The sequence below is a fragment of the Protopterus annectens genome, chromosome 8.part0, assembly GCF_019279795.1.
Source record: "Protopterus annectens isolate FY-2018-M chromosome 8.part0, PAN1.0, whole genome shotgun sequence".
In the NCBI taxonomy this organism is placed as follows: domain Eukaryota; kingdom Metazoa; phylum Chordata; order Ceratodontiformes; family Protopteridae; genus Protopterus; species Protopterus annectens.
The window spans coordinates 306,627,211-306,654,307 of NC_056741.1; the positions used below are offsets into that span (position 1 = coordinate 306,627,211).

At 37.5% G+C, this 27,097-nt stretch overlaps 1 protein-coding gene across 1 annotated transcript in view; it reads left to right on the forward strand.

The window, feature by feature from the left end:
- Positions 1 to 27,097, forward strand: part of NTRK1 (neurotrophic receptor tyrosine kinase 1) — a 921,476-nt gene that overhangs the window by 298,852 nt on the left and 595,527 nt on the right. Inside the window, exon 4 of the mRNA XM_044079803.1 lies at positions 26,095 to 26,163. Coding sequence (XP_043935738.1) covers positions 26,095 to 26,163 — 69 coding nt within the window. The remainder of the gene's footprint in view (positions 1 to 26,094; positions 26,164 to 27,097) is intronic.

Genomic DNA, 27,097 nt, shown 5'->3' on the forward strand with positions numbered 1-27,097 from the left:
GCTGGCACACCACCACCACATGTGTTACTCATTGAGCTGGCACACCACCATATGTGTTTCACATTGAGCTAACACACCACTACCACATGTGCTACTCATTGAGCTGGCACACCACTACCACATGTGTTACTCATTGAACTGGCACATCACCACCACATGTGTTACTCACTGAACTAGCACACCACTACCACATGTGTTACTTATTGAGCTGGTATGCCACCACCACGTGTTACTCATTGAGCTGGCATACCACCACCACATGTGTTGCTCATTGCGCTGGCACATCAGCACCACATGTCTTACATATTTAGCTGGCATACCACCACAACGTATGTTACTCATTGAGCTGGCACACCACCACCATTTGTTTCACATTGAGCTGGCACACTACTACCACATGTGTTACGCATTGAGCTGGCACACCACTACCACATGTGTTACTCATTGAGTGGGCACACCACTACCACATGTGTTACTCATTGAACTGACACACCACCACCACATGTGCTACTCATTGAGCTGGCACACCACCACCATCACATGTGCTACTCATGGAGCTAGCACACCACTACCACATGTGTTACTCATTGAACTGGCACACCACTACCACATGTTACTCATTGAGCTGGCACACCACCACCACATGTGTTACTCATCGAGCTGGCATACCACTACCACATGTGTTTTACCTGACCCAAGCAGCTCTAGAATTCACTTAATACCCTATCCTTCAATAAAATGTTTCACAAGTCCATATACAAAAGCACTATCCCTGCTGACACTTTTAAGGCTTTCCAGTACAATATCTGCAACCTGCCCAACCTCCCTCTGATACATGCACAAGTCCATCCCTCTACCCTCACTCAGGACCCTTTACACACCTACTTTGACTCAGGACCCTTTACACACCTACTTACACTCAGGACACTTTACATACTTACTTCGACTCAGGGCCCTTTACACACCTACTTAGACTCAGGACCCTTTACCCACTTACTTATACTCAGGAACCTTTACACAGCTACTTTGACTGAGAACCCTTTACACACTTACTTTGACTATCCTCAGGTTAATGTCAATCCATAAGTAGAAGGCAAATCATGGAAGTAATTGATAAACACCTAGATCATTGCAGCAAACAGTTCTAATCTATCCCCTAATTCTAAAAATGGACTTTTCAGCCCTTGCTTCCCCTCTTGCTCATATATTCAGCCTTACACTGATGACCAGGACCTTTCCACATGAGTAAAACACACCATCATGATACCACTCCCTAAGATTTATAACCCCAAAACTGCAGATGACTATCACCCAGTTACCAATATCAACCATCTAGCTGAATTACTTAAAACTCTTACTTGCAAACAAACACTGGAATATCTCAACAGATATTATATAATGTGAAATAGGCAGCATGGGTTTAGGCCTAAATACAATACATATTGCTATCTTCTCCTTAACCAGACAGTTTTATTCCAATATGGAAGGCATAGTGCCACTGCCTTTGTAGGCCTTAAACATGGTTTTAATTGTATCTGTCATAACATGCTCACAAACAAACTTAAAGCATGTGACTTTTCCAAAGTCTGCTCCTGGTACTCTAGTAACCTGCATAACAGGCAGTTCACTATTAGTTGTAAATCCCCCCCCCCCCAGGTGGTAGCATAACCTCTGATGTACCACAAAGATCTGTTTATGAACTCCTTCTGTTTATTAAAGAACTCCCCTGGAATCTTCACAATCACAGCTGACTACTTTATGTAGATGATGTAATCATCATTAGGACTGATTCCTTATTCAGTGCAATTAACTACCTCCTGCAGGGTGACTTCAACCACCTTTTGAACTGGCTAGTCTGTCACAAACTGATATTGATGATAGAATTTGTTGTTGTAAAACTGTCATTTGTCCGCTGAGCTTGAGTCATGTCTGAAAAGGATCTTCAGGTCAGTGTACTTGCCCTCTTAATAAATATAAATTAAATTTATAAATAAATCAGCAAACAAATACATAAATATTCTAACAGCCCTCTAAATAGGAGTCAGAACTCTGGTGGATCTTAAAATCTTCCTTTCCCAGAATGTATAGGTCATTTTAGCAGGGTGAAGCATAAGATCCAATTTATATATCCATGTCTAGTTGATAGCAGCAGGTGGGTTACCCGAAATACCTTGTTAAAAGATGGTGTACAGCTACTTATACAAATCTTTTTTTAAATACCTTTATTAAATTATCACTTGTGACACAGGTACATTTACATTTATACAAAAGTAAATCAAACTGTATTTACAAATTAACATTAACAAACATTATACTTCACATATATTGCTATATATCATATAATCTAAGCAATATTACAAAAAATGATTCAATTCTTGCCTCTTTTTTCATTAAGAAACATCTTTATTAAACCATCACTTATGACATAAGCAATCATACATTTATAGAAATGAAAACAAACCACACTAACACAATCCTAGTTGCAAGCATTTTACATCACAAACCATACTGACAAACTTCCAGTTGCAAACTTTATACATCATTTTTAAAATCTACCCAATCATATTTAGTCAAACGTTATATAGCTCATTTAAATCCTGCCATATTTTAAACCTCATTCCTCCCCTGTATGTATTGTTCCCACAATTCCCATTTTTTCCTATGTAGTTTGCTCCTACCCTCTTTTAAAGATCTCCGTTACAGTTGCTTTATCTCTGTTACTACATTCACTACTACTCTGACATCAATCCTTGACAGAGAAGGCGATCTGTAACCTGCAATCCAAAAAACTTCTTGTCTACTTATACAAATCTTAACAATGTTATAGACTCTTACAAACTGCGTGCTACTGGCGATATGCAGCACAGCCTTGCAACTGTAAATGCCAAGACAGAGGTCACTCTGGAATAACCTCACTGCAGCATTTTAACAACCACAGAGCTTAAGTTGATACATACCAATGAAAGGAGTATCTTAACAAACTGCACTAGATATGAAATTTACTGGATAGCTATGCCCAGATGCCCTCATAATCTCAGAAAACCCACATAAATATATTGATCCAGTTACAATGCAGTGTTATTTCAGTGTAATTACTTATATTGTATTGGTGCATATACTTTAAAATGTTACTTTTTTGTTTTGATGTACAGTGAGTGTCTATACTGATACAGCATTGGAGGCAAAACAAATTCCTAAATGTTACTTCTAAGGTAAATGCAAACAACAGTGATAAATTATATTTAGGTGTGTATGCGGGTGGAGCTGGAACTTTGTATTGAGATATCATAGGCACAGTGACACAGCTTGTAGTGCTGTCGCTTCAGGTAAGAGGGTCTCCATTTCAGTTCTCTGTTGGAGTGCCTTCTGTGCAGAATCTTCATGTCCTCTATGTGCCCATATTGCTTTTCACCAGGTGCTTCAATTTGCTTCTACATTCTAGAGAAATTCAGTAGGTGGATTGACCTATTTAGATAGGCGTAAGTGTCAGTACTCATATGTGTGTGTGCGTGTGTGTGCGTGTGCACGTGCGCGTGCACATGTGTGTACGTTTGCTTGTATATGGCATGAAGAGTGACAGCAGTAGGGCTAGCTACCTTGTGGTGTGAATAATGATCACTGTTGGTGTGACACCCTGACCACAGGTACAAAATGGGAAATTGGAGGGTTTATGCTAATGCCGATGTACATTATATTGCAGTATGATAACACATTATTATCGCAATTTTGCTTGTGAAGATTATAGTTGAAAGTGGGTTGTAGGGTCCAGCCTACAAACAAACATTAAGTAAATAATACTTACTTGATGTACCTATTTAATGTTATTCCCATCTTTCAACAGTCAATACATACAAAAATTGAATAATGCTATAATAAAATAGCTAACTTCATCTCTAATCAATCTAATAAATCCCACCACTGCCTAGCCATAAAACAGGTATGTTGGCTAGAACTTCCACAATCTATCACCTGGTTAGTAACTGTTCATAGTATAATCTACAAACCTCAAAACTGTCCTGCATTCCAAGCCTTAGTGGAATCTTAAACCCCTGCATGATCACCACACTCCAGGTATAAGTGCCTATTAATAATAACTAAATCCCACAACTCTGCTGGTCTGTCCTTGTACTCAAAGTACAGTGGATATAAAAAGTTTACAAACCCCTGTTAAAATGCCAGGTTTTTGTGATATAAAACATGAGACCACAATTAATAATTGCAAAACGTTTCCCACCTTTAATGTGACCTATAACTTGTACAATTCAATTGAAAAAACAAAGAAATCTGTAAAGTGAAAAAAATATAAAAAAAAACGTACAATATGCTGGTTGCATAAGTGTGCACACCCTTAAACTAATGCTTTGTTGAAGCACCTTTTGATTTAATTGCAGCATTCAGTCTTCTTGGTAAAAACCTGCCATTAATTAAAGAGACTCTGATTAACCCCAAATAAAGTTCAGCTGTCCTAGTAGGATTTACCTGATATTTACTCAGTTGTCTGCTACAGCAAAAGCCATGGTTCACAGAGAGATTACAAAGCATCAAAGGGATCTCATTGTTGAAAGGCATCAGTCAGGAGAAGGGTTCAAAAAAGTTTCCACAGCATTGGATATACCATGGAACATAGTGAAGACAGACATCAAAAAGTGGAGAAAATATGCGACAACAGTGACATTGCAAAGAACCGGACGTCCTTCCAAAATTGATGAAAAGACAAGATGAAAACTGGTCAGGAAGGCTGCCAAGAGACCTACAGCAACACTGATGGAGCTGCAGGAATTTCTGGTAAGTACTGGTTGTGAACTACATGTGACAACAATCTCCCGTATTTTTCATATGTCTGGACTATGGGGTAGGGTTGCAAGACAGAAGCCTTTTCTTACACAGAAAAACACCCAGGCCCTGCTAAAATTTGCAAAACAATACATAAAGTCTCCCAAAAGCATGTGGGAAAATGTGCTATTGTCTGATGAGACCAAGGTTGAACTTTATGGCCACAATTCCAAAAGGTACGTTTGGAGCAAAAACAACACTTCACATCACCAAAAGAACACCACCCCCATGGTGAAGCATGGTGGTGGCAGTATCATGCTTTGGATTTGGATTTAAAACTGGGGCTTTAGTCAAGGTGGAGGGAATTATGAACAGTTCCAAATACCAGTCATGTTTGGCCCACAACCTTCAGGTATCTGCTAGAAAACTGAAGATGAAGAGGAATTTCACCTTTCAACATGACAATGACCCCAAGCATACATCAAAATCAACAAAAGAATGGCTTCACCAGGAGAAAATTAAAGTTTTGGAATGGCCCAGGCAGAGCCTAGACCTAAATCCAATAGAAAATCCATGGGGGTGACTTGAAGAGAGCTGTTCACAAGATATACTCTCACAATCTGACATATTTTGAGCACTTTTGCAAGGAATAGTGGGCAAATATTGCCAGATCAAGATGTTCCATGCTGACAGACTCCTGCCCAAGAAGATTGAAGGTTGCAACTAAATCAAAAAGTGCTTCAACAAAACACTAGTTTAAGGGTGTGCACACACAACAGAGTATTAGTTTAAGGGTGTGCACAATTATGCAAACAGATATTGTACATTTTTTTTATTTTTTATATTTTTCCTCTAACAGATTTGTTTGTTTTTCAATTGAATTGTACAGGTTATAGGTCACATTAAAGGTGAGAAATGTTTTGAAATGATTTATTGTGGTCTCATTTTTTATATCACAAAAAACTGGCATTTTAACAGGGGTGTGTAAACTTTTTATATACACTGTATGTATTCAGAATCTGGAATCCTGTCCCTACCACCATCAGACAACAAACTGACCTATCCAGATTTAAAAACTTGTTAAAACAACACTTTAAAATTATGTGGCTTTGCTCTTGCACTTCCACAGGCTGGACCCCTGGCCCTTACACACGTTACTGTTATATACCTCAACAAAGCAAATTCTCAAGGCAAAATTCCTGCTATCTTTTACCCTTTTGCCCTTACTACAACTTCTACTGTCTCTGCTTACTCCCTGACAGGTTTCCTTAGAACAAAATGTAATTTCACACTTACTACCTTCTGTATCTGCTCCAACTTTACTACAACATTCTGTTTCCTCTATATCACTTAACAAATATATCCATTGTTCACCTTTCCTCACCATCTCCATGCTTTCTACTCATCACTTCCTCTCTGCTTTTTTACTCACTTCTATGTCTCATATGCTTATTTCTCCTACCCATAAATGTAAAGTTCTAATTTATCATTTTAAACCTCACTGTATATAACTGTTTGCCTTGTATTAATATGCATATATTTTACTGATAACAGATTTTCTCTAGTATAGATGCCTTTTGTTTATTGTATGCTCATATTATAATGTTAAGCTTTACATTTTTCTCTATTGTATAAAAGTGACTATTATTGTAACTGGAGCTTTTCTGCATAAGTCCACCCTGGAAAGGATCTACCACAGCTCATCCGGACTACACTGTTCAACAAAAGTAATAAGGCCTCCTCCCTGCTGATGCTTCTCACTGCAAGTATCCACATTCCCAGCTGTAGTCAGTTCTATCATGCTATTGTGCTGCTATTTGGAAATATAAATTCTGAAAAAATAATTCTTTGTGATACCAACACTGATGGGATGCTTGGCTAAAACATTTATATTTATAATCTTAGACAAATTACCTTTCTGCCTATTAGGTAAAATAGCAATTATGGTAGGATTTCTGTCTTGGGGAGGATATTATACTCCATTTGGTTAAAATCACCAATGCTGGTACACTTGAAAATTGTCAGGCAGTCCTTGCTCTGTAGTTGTAGGAACGTAACAAATAACATTCCTAGCATAGGCATATCAAAGTGAGAATTCCCAAATAATTCAGCCTAGCCTAGAATTACAGAGCAAGTTCATAGCTATATCATAGGGATTTAAGTACTTGGATGTTATATACCAGTGCCATGGATGGCCACTGGGATTAAAATATGCATAACAGTATGAGGCAGACAATGGACTATATACAGAAAGGATAAAGTACAGTCTGACCTTTAGGAATAATTATATTTTTACAGTTACTGCTACTAATGACAAGACTAATATGAATAAAGTAAAAAAATAAATAAACTAACCAAATACATTAATCAATAAATGAGAGCTAGCAATAAAACAACATTCTGGAAAGGTACGACTATATTAGTCATTCCCAAAGGACTTCTACTCCATCTCTGCTTCAGGGATCAATTGTAAAAAACATGATGACAAATTTAAATGCCATTTTCAATTCCTTATTGACTGTGCAAGTAAAAGTCATAAAACACAAAATAACAGCTCAGAATTCTACATTTAAACCAATTTTAAGATGCATGTAGTCAGCAAGAACCACATTAGTAAACTGCTGATGGATATGGAATGGCCTGGTTCCCCTGCACCTGAGGAGCTTCCTTTTAAATTTATTAAATGATGTTCATAGGCAGTTTCCCTTCCTGCCACTTACCTCATCAATTGAATGTTAAGGGAGGGAGTTGCTCCATTAGTCTGGAAGAAGATAATTGTTGTTCCTCTTTAGAAACGTAGTACTTCAGTATTTCTTCTGAACTTAGTAACTTTAGGAGTGTCTGTGTATTACCATCCCCCCAACATTCATGACAATGATAAATGGGCATCAGTTAAGCTTCTGATAATCAAACCTCTTACAGAATAGCTCTCAGCATGGAATCTGCAAGGGACCATGGAGATGACCCAGCAATGAGCTAATCAGAATGAAGTAAGTGGGTCTCTGATGGGAAGTAACAAGTTCCAGATGTGTCTAAAGCTTTCAGCACCACTAGCCATAATCGTTTTATGAGCCGAATAGCTGTATCATGGTATAATTGCCCAACCTTTAAATGGTTCAGCAATTATGAAAATAGAACAGTATAAAAATGGAACAAGCTGCAATATCAGACATTTTCAGTTTGAACAAGGAATTTCTAGGGCCCAGTACTAGACTCCAATATTAATCGTTGTCTTTTTTAATGAAATGTGATTCCCTTGTCAGGATCTGAAGCTATCACAATACACTAAGACCAATACTCAGTTGAGTGCTGCTGACATAATCACACCTACAAAACAGATTCTCAGAAGTATAAAACTGGGGTAAGACATTTGATCTAACCAAAGACATATCCAAACCAAACTCCACGTTTTAAAGCAATAAGTTGTTTAGGGCAGTATGCAATTCTTCAGAGCTTTTATATTGCAATCTGAAAACTCTGTACAAATGCTAGGGGTTGTAAAATACTAGCAGGGGTGGCCTTAGGTCAACTGGTGCCCTAGGCAAAAGGGCTCCACAGCGCCTCCCACCACACTACCCGGTGCCCCCATCCTAATCTACCTACACCAAATAGATACTGGAAAAGCGCCCCTGCTAAAGCGATGCCCTAAGTGGCCACCTAGTTGGCCTATGCCTAAGTCCGGCTATGAATACTAGCAGCCTATGCAGATAACTCACTGCAATTTTTTCACATGTGAATAATACTAAAATAAAGTTAACAAGACACTTTCAGCTTATATAGCTCAAGATCTTATATTGTAAATTATAATCAAAATTAGCTAATAAGCACCTTTTGGGATAGTGTTATATATTGATTATTTGGAGCATTAAAAGCTAATTTAAGCATATCAATCATGGATCTACTTAATTTGCCCTAACGTCTGATTGACCAACACCCATTTGCCCGACCTCATTTGACCAAAATTTAATTTGACCAAAAATTAATTTGACTGACACTTCATTTGACCGACAAGTATTATTGGCAAGTAAATGGGAATATGCCCCCTTCCTCATTGTAGTGCGACTCTGGAGTTAGAATATATAGTTGGGGGGTGTGTGAGGGGCAGAGCCCCCCACAATGAGTGGTGTGGGGTGCGAAGCCCCCTACTTACTTTTGTTTTACTAAGCAATATTAAAGCAAAACTAAATTATATAATATGAAATTAAGTGGGGGGGCTTTGCCACCCACACCCCCCATTGTAGGGGGCTGTGTCCCCCCACACACCCCTAACTATATATTCTAACTCCAGGGTCGCACTGCAGTGGGGAAGGGGGCATATCCCATTTACTTGCCAATAATACTTGTGGGTCAAATGAAGTATCGGTCAAATTAATTTTTGTTCAAATGAAATTTCGGTCATTTGGTGTCGGGCAAATGGGTGTCAGTCAATCGGAAGTTAGGGCAAATGAAGTAGACCCCTATCACACAACAGCAAGATTAATAAGTGTAAGTAAACAGACTTCTATGAACGAATGAATGAAAAAAAGCTTTAGGGCTGATCACATCCACCCACAGATCTCCTGGATGGACTGATTTTGCCAGAAATCTAAAGCTACTACAGACTTTTAGATTTTAATGGAGCTGTTGCAAGGGAGTCTGGCACCCAGTAAAATATACCCATTTTTAGCCCCAGGCTGCATACACCAATTCTGGCTCCCTACAGTTGAACCATTTCAATCCATCAATATATGTATGTCCATGCTCATACAATAATGTGCACGCGCACACACACACACACACACACACACACACACACACACACACACACACACACACACACACGCATGTGCATGCATATGCACATACATATACATATATGTTTACAAAGAACCTTTTTCTCAGACAACACATTCCATTGGAGGTGAAATACAGCAGGGTGGTCAGTGGTTTATTATACACTGACCTACACTTTTTTCTGTGGATAAGGCTGACTTTTGTGCTGCACTTAAAACTTACAGATTATTAGTTAAAAAAAAAAACTTTTTCCTGTTAGAAAGCTTTTACAATATTAGCTATAATATATGAACCACTGCTTTGTTTTGAAATTACTTGTTGTCATCCTTATTTAGTTTTTAATCGTTATGCTGTTGCTTTTATAAAAAAACTCTTCAGTAGTGGATTATAAACTCTCTTCACTTTCTCCTTGTATTCTTGAATTCAGAAGAAACACTAGAGGCCAACATAAGTAGTTCCACGTTTTTTATTCAAAAAATAATGAAATACTGCAAAAGGACATAATAATGTCCAAATACCAACACTCAAACTAGTTTCGGCTACTGCCTTCTTCAGTGAGAGAAAATAAAGAAATAATTATTGCAACCAGCAAACCAGTAATCTTTATATATTCTTCACCCAGCCAATAGCAATGGAAGGTATAATCCATACCTTCTGAATAATTCATTAGTTGACAACCAGGCTGCAGTAAACAAAAAGTGAATGAAGACATATTTTGGGAAGTCCTTGATAATCATTTGATATTTGGTATATACCATAAATTATATGCATTAATATGGCAAAAACCATTAGTAAATGAGTGAATGATCCATGTGAACATACACAATTAAACCATAAGTGAAAATAAAACCAAACAACAATGCTGTATATATTATAGTATATACATTATTTGCTAAATCAACACTATGTTAGAGTTCTGTAATCTTATAATAATAGATAAGTAAATAAAGGCATATACTCATCATAAATGGTCATTGAGACCTGGTGGAAATAGGGCTCTGAGATGAATAATCCAATACTTTTCTTTGTGGCTAAGTATACTTTGCCATCCTTGTTGATTGTGTCTGTTGCCTGTAATTTTATCAATAACTGTAAACATGAATTTTGCCATAAGGTGTTTAATAGTATGTTGGTAGAGAGCATTCATCAATTTCATATTACGAATGTCACTCCAATGTTCCCCTATTCTTATTCTTAGTGATCGTGAAGTTTTGCCCACATAGAAAGCAGAACACTGACATGTTGCCAGGTATATAACCCAGCTGCTTCAGCAATTACCAAATATCCTGCCATCATAAACTTTGCTTGTGTTAGAACTGGTAAATTGTTTAAGCTTGTTCACTTGACTACATGAAGTGCAGTGGCCACAAGGGAAAGTTCCCAAGAGTTCATCCCCTATTATAGTCAATTGTTTGTATTTTGCCTCTCCACTCTCTCTCTGTTTGTAATGTGAAAATAATGATCCCAAGGTTTTGCCTCTCCTATATGATAGTTGACATTGGTTACCCAGGATACTACGAAGATAGTCATTAGCTAACAAAATGTTCCAATTGTCATTCAGAACATTCCTAACCACCTGGTGGTTCCTACCAAAGGTGGTAATGAACCTGATAGTGTCATCCTTTGGGTTGTGTGTGCGGTCCTTGTATTCCAGCAAAGTTTTCCTGTCTTGTTTATCTGTCCATGCACTGGCGGATGCAATATCGAAGATGCAATATCCCCTGTCCAAAAATCTATTTTTCAGATCTACTTTGGCATTCTCATAATCAATATTTGAAGAATTGATCCATTTAATTCTCAAATATTGAGATTTTGGGGTATTGCGGATGGTGTGGCGTGGATGCATACTAGATGCATGAAGTAATGAATTGAATTGTGGATATTTCCGATGAATCTTGGTATTTAGGGTATGGTCCTCATTCCGATATACAGTAACATCCAAAAAATCAATTTGATCAGTATGAGAAGTGATAGAGAACTCAATACCCCATATATTGCTGTTAAGATATTCCACAAATTCAATAAGATATGTTGAATCTGCACGCCACACCATCCAACAATCATCAAGATATCTCCGCCAGATATCAATTTCCACCAAATAAATGTTATGCAGGGGATTATAGATAAGGCATTCCTCAAGATAGACCATGAAAAGATCTGCATATATGGGGGCAAAAGAGGCCCCCATGGCCATACCTTGCAGTTGCCAGTAACACTCCCCTTGAAAATAAAAAACATTTTTGCTAAGCACATGCTCTGACATACAGATAAGCAATGTGTTGAATCCCGGTGGATACAGTTCAACCTTGTTCAACCAGTGTTGTAGTGCCTGCAACCCTGCCCAGTGTGGTATGCTTGTGTACAAGGACTTGACATCAAGTGTGCACATCAACCATTCTGGCTCAAGTTGTGTGTCTTCAATAATTTTCAAAAATTCTGTTGTATCCTGTATTCTTGCCCTTACATGTCCCAGGAGTGGTTTAAGATGTTGGGTTAAGAATACCGATAATGGTTCTGTGTGTGAACCATTACCCGATACAATAGGCCTACCTGGAGGGTGAGTAATGGATTTATGTATCTTTGGGAGTAAATACAGAATTTGCTTGGATGGATCCTTAACTTTGAGGTGTTGTACTGTTTTAATGGGAATAATACCTTCTTCCACTGCTGAGTCAAGAAATGCATCAATCTCCTTTTTAAATCGATGTGTAGGGTCGATACCCATGTACATGTAACATTTGGAGTCAGATAGTTGTCTGAGTCCCTCTTGGACATAATAATCCATATTTAAAATCACCACAGCTCCTCCCTTGTCAGCTGGGATTTTGCCTAAGTTCAGTAAGTGCCCTCTTCTCAGATGAGTTGATATTATCTTGTGAAATGTGACATTCCAAATGGGGGAATCGTAAATCCTTGAGTACTGCCTGTTGAAAGATGGCAACATTTTTTTTCATGGGTGGTTGAAAAGTAGATTTATGAAATGTAAATCCAGCAGCTCTTTGAGTATTTGATATATCCTGTTCTGAAAAAAATATTTTGAGATTAAGTCGTCGACAATAATCCAACACATCCAATGCAATTTGATATTGATCAGAGAAAAAACTAGGTACAAAACCCAATCCTTTATTAAGTATTTCATATTGGTCATCAGTCAGTACAGAATCTGATAAATTTAGAACATTATCAGATTTCGTTGTTACTGTTTCAGTAAGGACTGAATCAGTCCTGTCATTGATTCTGTTCCTATTTCGATTGGCATGTTTCCTCCCCCCTCTATATTTCCTACCTCTCCTAAAGGGATAGTGGTATTCATTTTTTTCTTTAGTGGTGAGTTAACCAATGTTCCACCCTCACTGTCGGTATATGAGGACTCCTCCCCTGATGTACTGGTATAAGATTTGTCCCTATGTTTAAGTATGGACCTTGGTCTCTTTCTGGTCCTGCCCCTGGTCGTTCCTTGGACTGATTCCTGAAATCTCACAGTCCTCTGTATTTGAAATGGGTGTCCCTTATTGTAGTCCATGACATCCCTGTTGAATTTTTTAACTTTCCTATCCCTTATCATTTTGTCATATGTGGTTAGTTCTTTGGACAACCTATCAACTAAGTCATGATAATTGGTGCTGGACTGGAATTTTTTGTACTCAGTACTTAAATCCTTGACTTCGGATACACATAAGTCAATGATCCTTTCATAATAAGAGGCTAAGATTTTGACAAAAATCATAGAGCCATTTTGCAATGCCTGTTCCCATTCATCAGTCAGCCTCTGTTCAGATCTGCCGACTATTGGTCGTAACTTTATACGAAGGCCTCTGGGGGCCATATTTTTATGCAAATAGGCCCTAAAAAGCCTGAGGTGCCATATATTAGCTCTCAGCCCTTTAAGGCCTTTCTCTAAATTTCGAAACGCCAATTTGCAACCATCAGAAATATTACAATTTGGTTGACTTTGGTTGTTGCTTGGGATTTGGTCTAATCCAAACACACCAATATCTTCCCTATCAGCACACAACCCGTCCAATATTTTATCCAAATCCATAATTGAATTTTGTATAGGTTGTCCAAAAACCAATGTCACAATAGTTCAAATGAAGAGTTCCTCAATAAGTCTCAATGGAAAGACCAGGGGCAGGGCCAGAAAAAGTGACCAATCCATACCACACAATAAATGTAGAATAGTATCTATGAATAATACATAGGACAAATCAAACCAGAATTGTTAAGTAAACTAATATAATATATGTATACAATGGCTATACATTCCTATCTCCATGATAGTATTCAGGGAAGCAGAGTATAGTAATGAGGCACTTGTACATTCAATAACACTTATAACACATTCTACAATTGGGGATGCATTAGCATTGTTCTGTTCTATTATTAGAAGTGATCCTTCAGTAAGAAAAAATCTTATCACCACTTATTCAAAATAGACTTAGGTGATACACTGTTATGATATTATCAAAGATCACCTATTCATTGTCCTACTATATGTTCATAAATCTAAAGTCAAAAACCCAATATTAATGATCAAAAATGATAAACACAGTAGGTTCAAAATAATAACATCAGAATAGCGCTTGTAACGCCCTCAAAACACAGTATTATGATGTGTTAATGTGCCTTAATGACAGTATTAAATCATTAAGTAAAGACCTATTAGCTGTCCCTGAAAATGATACATTGATGACTAACAAATATGCAAAATCCTGTCTAAAGTGTAATTAGAAATGGTACACCCAAAGTTCTATCAACATCCTTACCATTCCCAATAGTTAACAAAAAATATCCAAAACTGCAATCCTCATATTGTATATATGCAAAATGACATCCATAGACAATATGCCTAAAAAAACATGCCTCAACGGGCTCAACGACATATAAACGTCCATAAAGTATTTTAAAGTCCAAGCTCTGAGTGAAAAGTAGACCAAATAATGTTCCTCATAGAGATTAATGGCGTGCTTCCAGATGAACCATAGGCCCTCCACAGTGTAATTCCAATGCGTAAGCACTGTAATCCACAAAACCAATTGTTAATATGTAGAAATAATTCGTTGTTTAACCTTGAACAACCCCAAATGTCTAAAAGAATCCTGTTTTGTATAAAATATTCAGTACCTGAATTTCCGCATAAACACTCGCTCCTTGTCACGCAAAACAGTAATCGCACATCTACGTTGATTCACCCACAAGCCCAGATAGCCAACATATAAATAAGTAGTTCCAAAAATAGAATATAATTCCAAAATTCTCTGGTATAATCCTGGTATCACGCTGGTAAAGTAGAAATGGTATTTCAGGGAAGGAGTACTCTCCTACCGAAAGTAGAACTAAACGCCAACAGCGAGAGTCAGTAGTAGTAGGAGCAACTGGTCTTATAAAAAAGAATTTACAATCATATTTAGATATGTTACCAGTTCCTGTAACACTGTACGAATTGCAGAAGGAGTCATTACCGGGCACATCGCGGGTGCTGTGAAGAGCAATTTTGTCTAACATCAAAGAGTGAAACAATACTAATTTCATGAACTTTAATCATACTTTGACTTAGGAATGGGGTCCATTCCTGTCATGGTATTAGAAACCCAAAAGACTTGGAGAAATTAAAAACGAGAGACGCTACCTCTAAATGGGAGTAGGGAGGTAAAAATATCATCTCATACAACTCAAGGATTTGTTGCTTCTCTGCTACAAAAGTGAAATGTTGTGAAATATTAAACCGATTATAAACAATTAAAAAATCAACCAGCTGGCATCCCCTAAATGTTGACACCTGGAGATGGAGCCTCTCCTTCGTCACCCTTCATAGAGCTCTGTATTTTAATTGCTTCGGACTAACATATACTCTCCATTTAAAAACAGTGTTAGATGGTATTTGTCAAATAGAGAGAAATAGTAATGCTCCACAAATGCCTACCTAACATCCCCAGGCAGAAGCAGAAGGTAGCCTTATAACTGGGCTTTTCAGCATAGATATATATATATATATATATATATATATATATATATATATATATATAGTTCCCCTTCACAAGATTGAGTTACTGAAAGCTCGAAATTCATAAGCTCAAGCCCAGAATCTTGAGTTTTCAGTAACTCAAAATTGTGAAAGGAAGAGAAGGGGAAAGAAAAAAAACAAGTTTACTGACATGTTTGCAGGGGGCCGAGTCCCCCTGCACTGTTCCTTCTTAAATATATCAGCTCCGTGGCTGCACTATGGTGGAGGAATGGAAATTCTCCCTTTGTGCGCTTCTGCATACAGCGTGGAATGGGAGATTTCCCTTATCTCCGTCGTAATGCGATCTCGAAGTTGATATATTTAAGTAGGGGGGCTTGCCCCCCCCCCTGCAAAAACGTTAGAACAATTGTTTTGCAGGTGTTTTTGTTCCCCTGCATTTTCAGTAATTCAGTCTTCTGAATATATATATATATATATGTATGTATATATATATATATATATATATATATATATATATATATATATATATATATATATGGCAAGAGGTTCTCCTGTTCGATTCTCGGCTTGGGTTGGGAGTGCCTTCTGTGTGGAGTCTGCATGTTCTCCCCACGGTCAAGTGGGCATTCGAATGACATGCGTTGAATGGACGTACCTTCGTTGAAGGTTGGGCATCGGGCTGGCAACTCGACACCATAAAAACCAACTGCCAATCATTAGCAGACCGAAGTTCCGCTGTGGTGACCCCTAACCGGGAAAAAGCCGAAAGACAAACAACAACATATTATATATATATATATATATATATATATATATATATATATATATATATATATATGTGTGTGTGTGTGTGTGTGTGTGTGTTTATGTATGTATATATTGTACCCCTACAATACATTAATTGAAAATATATTTGTTATAAACTAGTATCTGTTAATAAAATACTATTGTGTTATAGTTGATTCATGTATTCTTGTTTCATTCCTCTGCAGAAATTCTAGAAAACATCACAGACAAAATACCATTGTTACTTTGTAATATTGTATATTTAGTTTGCCTTTGATTTAAGACTTACTTTATACTCATCCTAGAGTGTCAGTCTATCTATATTTATTTTAAAAAATCCCTTATAATCTGTTAGTTATTTCAAGAAGATTATTCTTTTTGGCCTATCAGTTATCCTATGTTATTGCTAACTTTTCTATTTTATGGGTTAAGTTAATACTTTTATTCTTGGAGGATGTCTTTCTGTGTACTAAGTAATTTCTTTGTCTACTTCCTGTATTTCTAATACAACAAAAGTTTCATTCCTACTCTTTTACTACTTTGCATGTCCTACTGATAACAAAATTAGCATTTTTTTTATTAGCTGTGGAAATCAGTCTAGCTAAATGCAGTCATTGTCTATGGTACCTTAATAGTTCACACTTATACTGTCACAGATGTATTGTGCATACCTATTGAAGGACTGAAGATTGTAATCATAGTCCTCATAGTAGTGAGAATTTAAGTGCAAATGGGGGACTTTGTGAAATGGTGATCTTGAGTTGTTAAACATAAATAACAGTGTGCGGTCACTGTGGTGCAGGGATAGAGTGCCACTACAACAATTTTCTAAACACATAAGCCCCAACAGTGTGACATACACGGATAAATCCCTGACTGCAGAACCATAACTAGGAGGAACACTTAAAATTAAAAAATAATAATAATAATAAAAGCTCCTTTGCACTTTTCTGTAACTGCACTATTTACTACAGCTATAACAAACAGCTGGTTACAATTACTTGCGCACTCACAATTTGAACTCCCTCATCATTGACATCTGTCAGTTATTTAATTATTTTTCCTAACATCTTGCACACGGGTCAGCCACCCCCCTCCCTCTGACCCTTTAGTTATGGCTATGCCTGACTACAATCCAGACAAACTGAGTTCAGTTTGTGGCTAGGATGTCTGATGGCCAGGCAAGGGAGGATGGGTGTGCCTATCCTGAGAGGGGAGGGCTAATGTGGATGGATGGGTGTGCCTATTCTGAGAGGGGAGAGCTAGTGTGAATAGATGGATGGCAAGCCTCTAAGCACCTGACAGAGGTTGCGGCCTGCATTGAAAGTTTGCCTGATTGAAGGAGATTGGCCAGAGAAGGTGTGTCTGCTCAGGGCCAGGGCAAGGATGTCTTCCTGAACTGGATTTCACTGCTACTAGAGACATAAGTTAAAAAGGTGGTATGGAGGTTTGAAATGAACTTTAGTGCCACTTTGGACATGAGAGCAGGGGAAGAGAAATGATGTTTTATTTCTTTAATTTTTGTTGGTTAACTGGGTTTCCCCACTAGATACATTTGCCTGGATTCATAGACATCCCAGCAGAACTTCCTGGTTAACTGACTTGCTTAGGATAACGTAGATGAACAGTGATTGAGGGAGTCAAAACAAGGACTGCAAAATGAAGCTCATTTGCAGCCTGCAGCCTTTATCCTTTATGATAAACTGCCATAAAATTAAATTTTATTTCAGTGTTACACAAAACATGGCATGCAGGGTGAATAATATGGTATGTTTATGTACTGGAAGTTCTGAAAATAGGCCTTGCTACAGATGCATTTCATTGGTCTAAACATTGCCACAGTAAGATGTGTTAATATATACATTGCAGCCATAAGTAGAATGGAGTTTATTTGCTGAAGGACACATAGCGTGTTTCTTGTTGGATGCAGAATACTCTGTGTCACTGCCTTAGGAATGCAGGGGTTATCAGGGCACTTACCCTGGGCATCATCTTATAGAATATAATGAACCTTTAAAAATAAGCACAAGTTTGACAGCTTCCTAGCATGATCACTCACATCTTGTAAATTGTCCTCTGCCTTTCGAAAGATAAGTCAATGCACTTTTAAATGAAACAGAATAGGCCCAAAGTTAAATGGTTTACAGATGTGTACCATTGCTTGTAGACAGATTGTGAACTGTCTGCCAAACTGTGTTGCTATTTTATTTTTAAGGTAGAAATGAATTTAAAAAAGGGCAGTTTAACAGATTGTTTACAGGTTGTCTAAAGTGATTTATTAGTGTCAGCTTGTAAACTGCCAAACTGTTCTTAAAAAAACTTTGCATGTTTACAAGCTGTCATTAAGTGACTGCAGTCACTTATAGGTAGTGGTGGGCAGGGTGCCAAATGGATGTTTTACTAATTGCATTATCTTCCATTGTTAATCAGTGCAGACTGTGCAATATGGTTAATGAATCCCACACAAGTTGGTTGTTCAAAATACATATACGTTTTAGAAAAAATACATATGTACACGCATCTACATATCACTCAATAGATATTATTTATTCCTCATCTGCTCAGTCATTGCAGCTAGTAGCCTGCAGCTTATGAAGTCCTTTACCTTATACTGTAGCATCAATCACAATAGTATCATCTCTGGCTGGTAACATGAAAATTACTGAATAGACTGCAGATTTGAAATGAATTATATTTTTCACATAAAATGTAGGACTTTGTATAATAAGACACGAGTGGTAATACATTAAGGGTGCTTGAAGTCATTGAACATTGCATGCAGTTCTGTCTTTAAGACCTTAGAATGATATGAAGAAACAAAATAAAATTGTTATTTATGGAAATACACACCCTATCATTATCAAGGTATTGCACTCTGAAGTTGATAAGTTGGAAAACAATTCCATGTTAAAAACAAACAAACAAAAAAAAACAAGATTTCTCCTGTTGTGTTTTGCTCTGAATATTATCTTATTTAAAGCAAGGATGTCTAGTTTACATGTGTAAAATTCAAGCTCAGTTTTCAAGACTGAATCTTGCATTGTTTTCATATATTTACATATTTATGTTTTTACAGCCTCCTCCATTACAGCCATTGATAAATTTATAGAATGAAAATTATACCATAAGAAATGCATGCAGAAATTTGCAGCTGAAACTAACCAACTGTTCAAGTAGAGCTCCATATAGAATAATTAAATAAAATGGTATCAATGGAGCTATTTTGATGTTAGCGATATTGAAAAGCAAATTATGTATATTCTTACAACACAGTGCCAGTAGAGTCTGCAGGTTTGATACTTTACAGAGTCTTCAACAGTGCAGATTTTTTTCTTTACTGTCTCAGACACCACAGGGATAAAGGTTGATAACTTAAAAAAATGATGCCTATTTCCCAGAATTATCATAATTATATTAATTTATGTGCATATAAATTTAAATTAAACATTGATCCTTTTTACCCTGTTCATCAATGATACATTATACAGTAGTTCCATTTAACATACTGGTCTGGATTCAGAAAATGTTATCGCAATGAATTAATATGGTGAGCGGTGGTGTGCACGGTATATGCAGTTCAGAAAACCTAGCAACATAATGCACCCAACCAAAATAGCAGGGTAGGAATGAATTGAAATAAGATACGGAGTCATACCTCTCAACCTCTTAGTGCAAGAAATCTGGACAAAGCCTAATATTTTGGGGGGACAAAGGCTCAAAAATAGGGACAGATTTTAAATATTGCTCTTGCAAACTTAGAAAGTTGCTAGAATGATAGTTATTTTTGAATTAGCATGCATTTTCCAAATAATATGAAGTCTGCAACTCAAATGAATGTCATTATTTAGTGACTTCAGTCCTCAGTGATTTGCCAGAAAACCACACATTTTATGAGGAGCACACTGAAAATATGAGGCAAAAATCTGGACATTCTGCGAAAATCTGTACTGTTGAAAGTTATGTAGGGAGTGATTTAGAAACTTTTAAATACTGCACCCATGAGTTACACCCACTGTATATTTGAAGAAAACTGGACACACTTCTTCAGGCTGAGTAAATCTGGAGTAACACTGGGGAGTGCTGCAGCCATAGTAAATGTGTGTCTGCAAAAGGCACTCACTGCTGCTGCTATGCCTGACAGAGAATAACCTGTATTCATAATCTTTAAGTAAATGTTCGAGCTGTATGTGTACTGACCACATAAGTCCCAACAATACAATCACAGAACTGCAAATGTACAACAAGCCCTGATCACTGCAATAGCACTGTTATAAAGGTTGTGAATAATTACATATGTGCGAGGCACCAAAGAGTAATAATATTGAACAAAGAGACCTGTCACCAGTGGAGTCCCTTAGGGTTCAATGCTGGGACCAATGCTGTTTGGCATGTACTTTTCTGAAGTAAAATTGAATACCAAGGGGCTCTGTCTGACTGAGTTTGCAGATGATTGCAAGCTAGCAGCAGTCATTGAATCCCCAGATGACTTTGTCATCCTGCAAGAAGGGTTATTTCAAATAAATAAATGGTGCTAAAATTATGGGCAGAAACTAAATGCCAAAAACATATATTATCATGTCCTTGGGAAGTCATCTACTTCAGAAACTACAACATTGATAATATACCCTAAGAGTTGACCAAATTGTTTGAGAATTGAGAACTTATGAGGACACTGATTTAAATTTCGACCAACATGTGTCCATTATTGTAGGAAAGTCGTTTCCATATTGCACAAATTATAAACAAAGGGAATGTGTCTAGATCTAAGGATGTCATTGCCCCTTTACTTAACCCTCATTAGGATATTCATTCAATATAATGCCCCTTTGTCACTAAAAGGATACAGGGCCTAAACTATATGTCCTACATGGACTAACTCAAAGCCCTGTCACTGTACTTTGTATCATACAGACTGCTAAGAAGTGACCTATGTCTGGCATAAAAGGCATCCTCTGAGACAATACTGATGGTACTGCTGTACATCAGCAAATCAAATGGCATCAGAAATACTCAGTCTATAGATCTAAACCTGTTCTGTAACTTTAGTAGAACAGTTTGAAGGTACAGGTATATCTCGCAGAGGATACCGCTGCTCTGGAACAGATTCTCCAGCCATGTAAAAAAAAAAGCTCAGCCCTGTTCATATACAAGTGTAACTTGAATCTCTTGATGGGTAAAAGAAAATTTATCCCAGGACTGCCCCTGTAATACTAATGGATAGAAGCATCTCCTAAATGATTTATCCAGTGCATCCCTTCAAATTATCTATGGTATGATCCCAGTTATTGTCACTAAGGGTAATATAAAATTATTGACGATGGGATGGGTATGGCCAATCTAACACTAAATGGGAAAGGTTAATTCAAGCACCAAAGGGAAACTGGATAGACGTAAAATGGCTCACAGCTGATCTAGCACTTGCCAATGAACCTATAAACTAATTTCAATATGTGCTCAGGGGTTTGTCTACCTTCTACCCTAATAATCCTGCATGATACTACAGTCGTTATACTTGCAATACAATACAATAATTTTTGACTGCACATTCAGAAGTACTGTCAAACTCAAATCTCAAATAGGCCTTACATTTAAGAGCTGACAAAAAGTTACTGTCATATTAATAAATGGATGTGTAAAAAGTCACACTTAACTTAGCAGATATCTGTTCAGAAACGATATATACAGCAGTAGCATTTCAATTATTTTTCCATACTGTGATGAGAAACAAGGCTTCTCGTCAGGTGTATATTGTGTAAAAATTCCAATCAAGGCATAGTGATTATGTTAATTAGGGCTCAAATCTAACGCTAACCCTGGCTAACATCCTACATCTCAACAACATTGTAAACTTACTGTCTTGCATTTTTACAGTATCCCTTACTGCCCTTGCTAAGCTCATTCGAAGTATTATAGTTTAATACTATTTTTAATGAATGCTCTCTACTGCTACTATGGGGGGAAAATTTGTTTTAATTTTTGCTTACTTAAACTCCTAACACTTTCTAATTTAGTTTTTTGCATGTATCTTTACTGTTACTCCTTTGTATATCTTATACTATAGTTTTATATTTTATATTTTGTATTTTGCATTTTTGTATTTTTTCTATTCCATATGTCTTTGGAGCTTTTCTCCCAGGGCCTCTACTGAAAATGGACATGTATCCAGCTAGACTATCCCGGTCAACAAATGTAAAATAAAATAAAATAAAAAATAAAACTCATTACTCTTTCTCTATAGTTCAGTTTGGACACAAAAATATGGTTGGCATGAGAAATGTTATAGTATACACTCCTGCACGTAAGACCATTTGTAGGCAGGAATCATTCATACTGATCAGAGATGCCGGAAGCTGCTGGAGACTGGTGGGGGTGGAGGGTGACAGGGGCACTTAGTGATCTAAAAAGGGTAATTTTTAAAACTATTTGCTACCACAACATAGGTTCACTTGGAGGACATTTTAGGCTTAGCCAATTTCCATTTTGGTGCTTGAACTAACATGCCCTGATTGGTCTTCCCTACCCCATGGCTGATAATTGTATATTAGCCCTAGTGAGAATAAATGTGATCACACTATAGATAATTTGAGGGGACCCATGTAAGGGATGCAGTATTTAGGAACTGCCTCTATCCATTAGTGGCACAAAGAGCAATCCTAGAGTACATTTCCTATTACCCATCCTTAGATCCAAGTTGTATTTGAATATGGATAGGGATGAGCTTTGTTTTACTTGAATGGATAGTCTGTTTTGGATATATATCCATCTCTCCACAACATTCAGTTTAGATACCTGGACTGAGTATTGCTGATGCCATTTGACTTGCTGATGTTCAGTAGGTCCATCTGTATTAGGTTGGAGGATGCCTTGTATGCCAGACACGTCACCTCTAAGCACTCTAGGATACCGAGTATAGTGATAAATCTTTGAGGTGGTCCATGCAAGACCTATTGTTTAGGACTTGTATCTTTTTAGAAAGGTATGTCTGTGGGTATTCCAATTGTTGCATGGGTCTGGACTGATACATGCCAAAGTGGGCGTTATACAAAATGATTAAAGTGGGACAATTACATCTCTAGATCGAGTCAATTTGTTTATAAGCTGTGCAATATAGAAAGACTTTCTTATGACTCTAGGCACATGTTGTTCAAAAGTTAGGTCACACGTTCCCAAATGCCAAACAACTGGGTCAGTTCTCAGGGGGCATTATCAGTTTGGTAGTTCCCCTGGAGTAGATGACTTCCCAAAGGATGCAATAATGTATTTCTTGGGGCTTAGTTTCAATTCATGATTCTCCCTACATGATGGTTAAGTCATCTGGGGATTCAATAACTGCTCCTAGCTTGCAGTCATCTCAAACTTAGTCAGCCAAAGCCCTTTGATATTTCCTTTACTTTCAAGATGTATATGCCAAACAGAAAAAATCTTAGCACCACACCCTGGGGGACACCATTGGTGACTGGTCTCTTCCCCTATTTTGATCTCCTGCATCCTGTGAGCAAGCATACATGTATACATTCTTTGATTCACCTTCCTGACTGTATTAAATTATATTCAGTGTACAATACAGCACCACTTGTTAGAATGTATTTTAAATTTGTAGTTTGGAACAGTCTTCTAGTAAGCAATGAAACAAAATGTATGAACCAATAATGACAAAACTACCCATTTTAGAAAATTACAGCAATAAAAGGCCACTCAAACTTCTGTCATTACAATCCACCAATAGCAGTAAATATACAACATCTCTGTAGAAGTAAGTCATCTAAATAATTCCACATTAAATGTATCTGTAACTAATGAAGAGGTTGCTGCTAGCAAGTAACTTTATATTTCATTGCTTCATCTACAAATAAAGTGCCTGTTGCCCTTGAAGAATAAATTGCCTATGCTACATTAAAAAATGATAAGCTAGTAATTTTGCAATGGGGAATAGATGGAAAACTATAAACAGGTTCATAATTACTAGGTAACTACTCCAAAGGAGGACATTCATAGGACTGCAGCATCCAGTCCCATTAAAGTACAACACGGTACAGTATCAGTGATCCATCTGCATACCGTGGGAGTAGAACCCACAGCCTTCTGCATCAAAAGCAAGTAATACTACCTGTTGTGCTAACAATGCAAACAACTTAGCATAAGTAGCATTAAACTTCTCTTCCCCTAAAGCTCTCAGCTCCTTGTAGAATCCATTTGACGATTAACTAAATCTCTCAACTTTGCAGCACAAGAAATCTGTAAAAAGCCAAAATTTATTTGGGGGGGGGGGGCAAAGGCCCAAAACCAGGGACACATTTTAAATATTGCATGTATAATCTTAGAAAGTTGCTAAAAATAAAGTGTTTTGTGTTACCATGTGTTTCCTGAAAGATAGGAAGGCTGAAACTTAAAGAACTATCATTATTTAGTGAATTCAGTTCTCACTGATTTGCCAGAAAAATACAAATTTTAAGAGGAACAGACCAAACGTATGAGACAAATATTCTGTGAAAATCTGGACAGTGGAGAGCTATGGACTCATCTCCCTGAATCGGTAGTGGTATGGGTAGAGACTTCTGGCTCTTGTTTGAGCCTGAGTAAAACTAACCATCAAGTATACCTAACTGGAGCATTTTACACACACACACACACACACACACACACACACACACACACACACACACACTCACACGGGAGCAGCATAACTCTTGCAAATAAAAGAACAAAACTCTCCTTACCGGCATGACTCTGGCTCTGGCAGCACCAACAGAACAGCGGCAGCATAACTCCTATAATACAGAGCAATAAGAGAACAAGAACAGCTAGTTTAGTTAAACTTCTGCACGCAAATCCACGTTAGCGTGAAAATTCCACTTCATTAATTTTTCCCGACAGGTCTTGCAGCTGTAAAAGTGGGGGGGCTCCCCTTCCCCCTGGATCTACGGTTCTTGCACCCATGGTACTGATCCCTTTGCAGGAGGTGATGCAGCATTCTAGAGTTTGGCCCTGACTTGCGGTTCAGCTACACAACAACAAACTTCCATGAGCCCTTCAGTGCTCTGATTACCTGCACTGTGTGAACATCTCCAAAAGAGGCCTTTCAGTGTCTCAGCCTTCAACTTAGTTGTGGGTTTCTGCCTCATAAAAAGCCTTTTCTCTAGCCTTCCTAGGAACTAAGAAATAAATATCTTAATGACTGCACGTCTTTATGTCATTGCTTATTAGCATATTAGGTTCACTTAGTATATTTCCCCAGTATCACCACTGCCTTCTGCCTTTGCTTTTACTGCATGTGTATGGTTTGTTTGCAGCAGGTATCTTTGGCTTGTAATACCTAGGATTTTTTTGCTCGCATTTATTTATATTTCTATTAGGCACCTGACATCCTCCAACAAAGTATGTACAACCTATAAATCATTTTCCATATGTTGCATCTCTGTGTTTATGTCTGAATATATTGCTTCAGTGAAAACATATTTGTGTATCTGCCTAGTCTACGTGTGGCTGTTGCTGTGTCTTTGTTTAAATAAACACAAAATTAGAAGCTGATGGATGGCATCAGCTGAGACTATAAGATGAGGTGAAGGACAGTATGGCAGATAATCAGTGTGGGTGATAGGGGGGAGGATGAGACTGTCTCACATATACTCTGTGAATCATAGATCATTGTCTTAGTCAGGATAATGCAGTACTAACACATTCTTAGTCAGGGTAATGCAGTACTAACACATTCTTAGTCAGGGTAATGCAGTACTAACACATTCTTAGTCAGGGTAATGCAGTACTAACACATTTTCAATTTTCTTTTTTGCATTTAGAAACCTGGCCTACAACTTCCTCTCCAGTTTGTCTTGGAAAGTGTTTCATGGACTTTCTCTGCAAGAATTGTGAGTCAAGAATTAAATTATTCTAGTTTGTATTCTATTTGTATTCTAGTGTTAAGCAGTTATCAGACGTATGACGAACTGTGATTATTTTTTCAGGTGTAAGATGCTTATGCTGCTCTGTACTACCCATTATGTTGAACAAACCTCTCTGTCTCTTTGATAGCTTAGTACTGTCAGCTGGACAGTAGTTTTGCATTAGTTTTTCTGTTTGTGCTGCCATGTTAGAGCTCTTATTCTCATATGTATTGTTGATAAGAAGGTTGCAAGCTAGTGTCTTGGTAAAATTTCCCAGATATTATAGATATTTAGTAGAGCTGCAGCTCTGAGACACCAGGAAATGCTGAGGAGGATCATGGAAGGTGTAAACCTTGGATAAATCACCACAACATCTGAGACACAGTTGGAAGCTGGAAGTTATGAATGGGTGAAAGAGATGATTTGATGAAGGGTGATAATTTGGGTACTGCACGCATGGCATCTGAGAGTCATCTGCTTCAGGACATGCACTATTTATCCATGCAGACACTTTAGATACCGGTTCAAAATGCAAACGGGGATAAGAAATAAAACATTTCTGAGTCCTTCACCGGTAATCATAGTTAGGACAATAGAACATTTTTTTATTTTTTAACCCAGTCATGCCTTTAATGTTTACACAAGTATTCCTTCTTGGTGCACCTGTGTTTCATAAAAAGTACTTGAAGTACCCATGACATTATTACACACTTGATATTTTACATCATCGTCTCATCCTTTCACTGTCCCCCGTTTACTAACCCCCTGTCTCCCTTCTCTAGTCACAAGAATTCCAGTATTTTCTTCCATTTCTTTCCCTTCTCATTAGCATCCTCCCTTCTGTGTCCATTATTTTCCAGTCTTCAGCTATGCAGTGCATAACTAACCCAGCCAAAATAATTAGCATCAGCCTTCCATA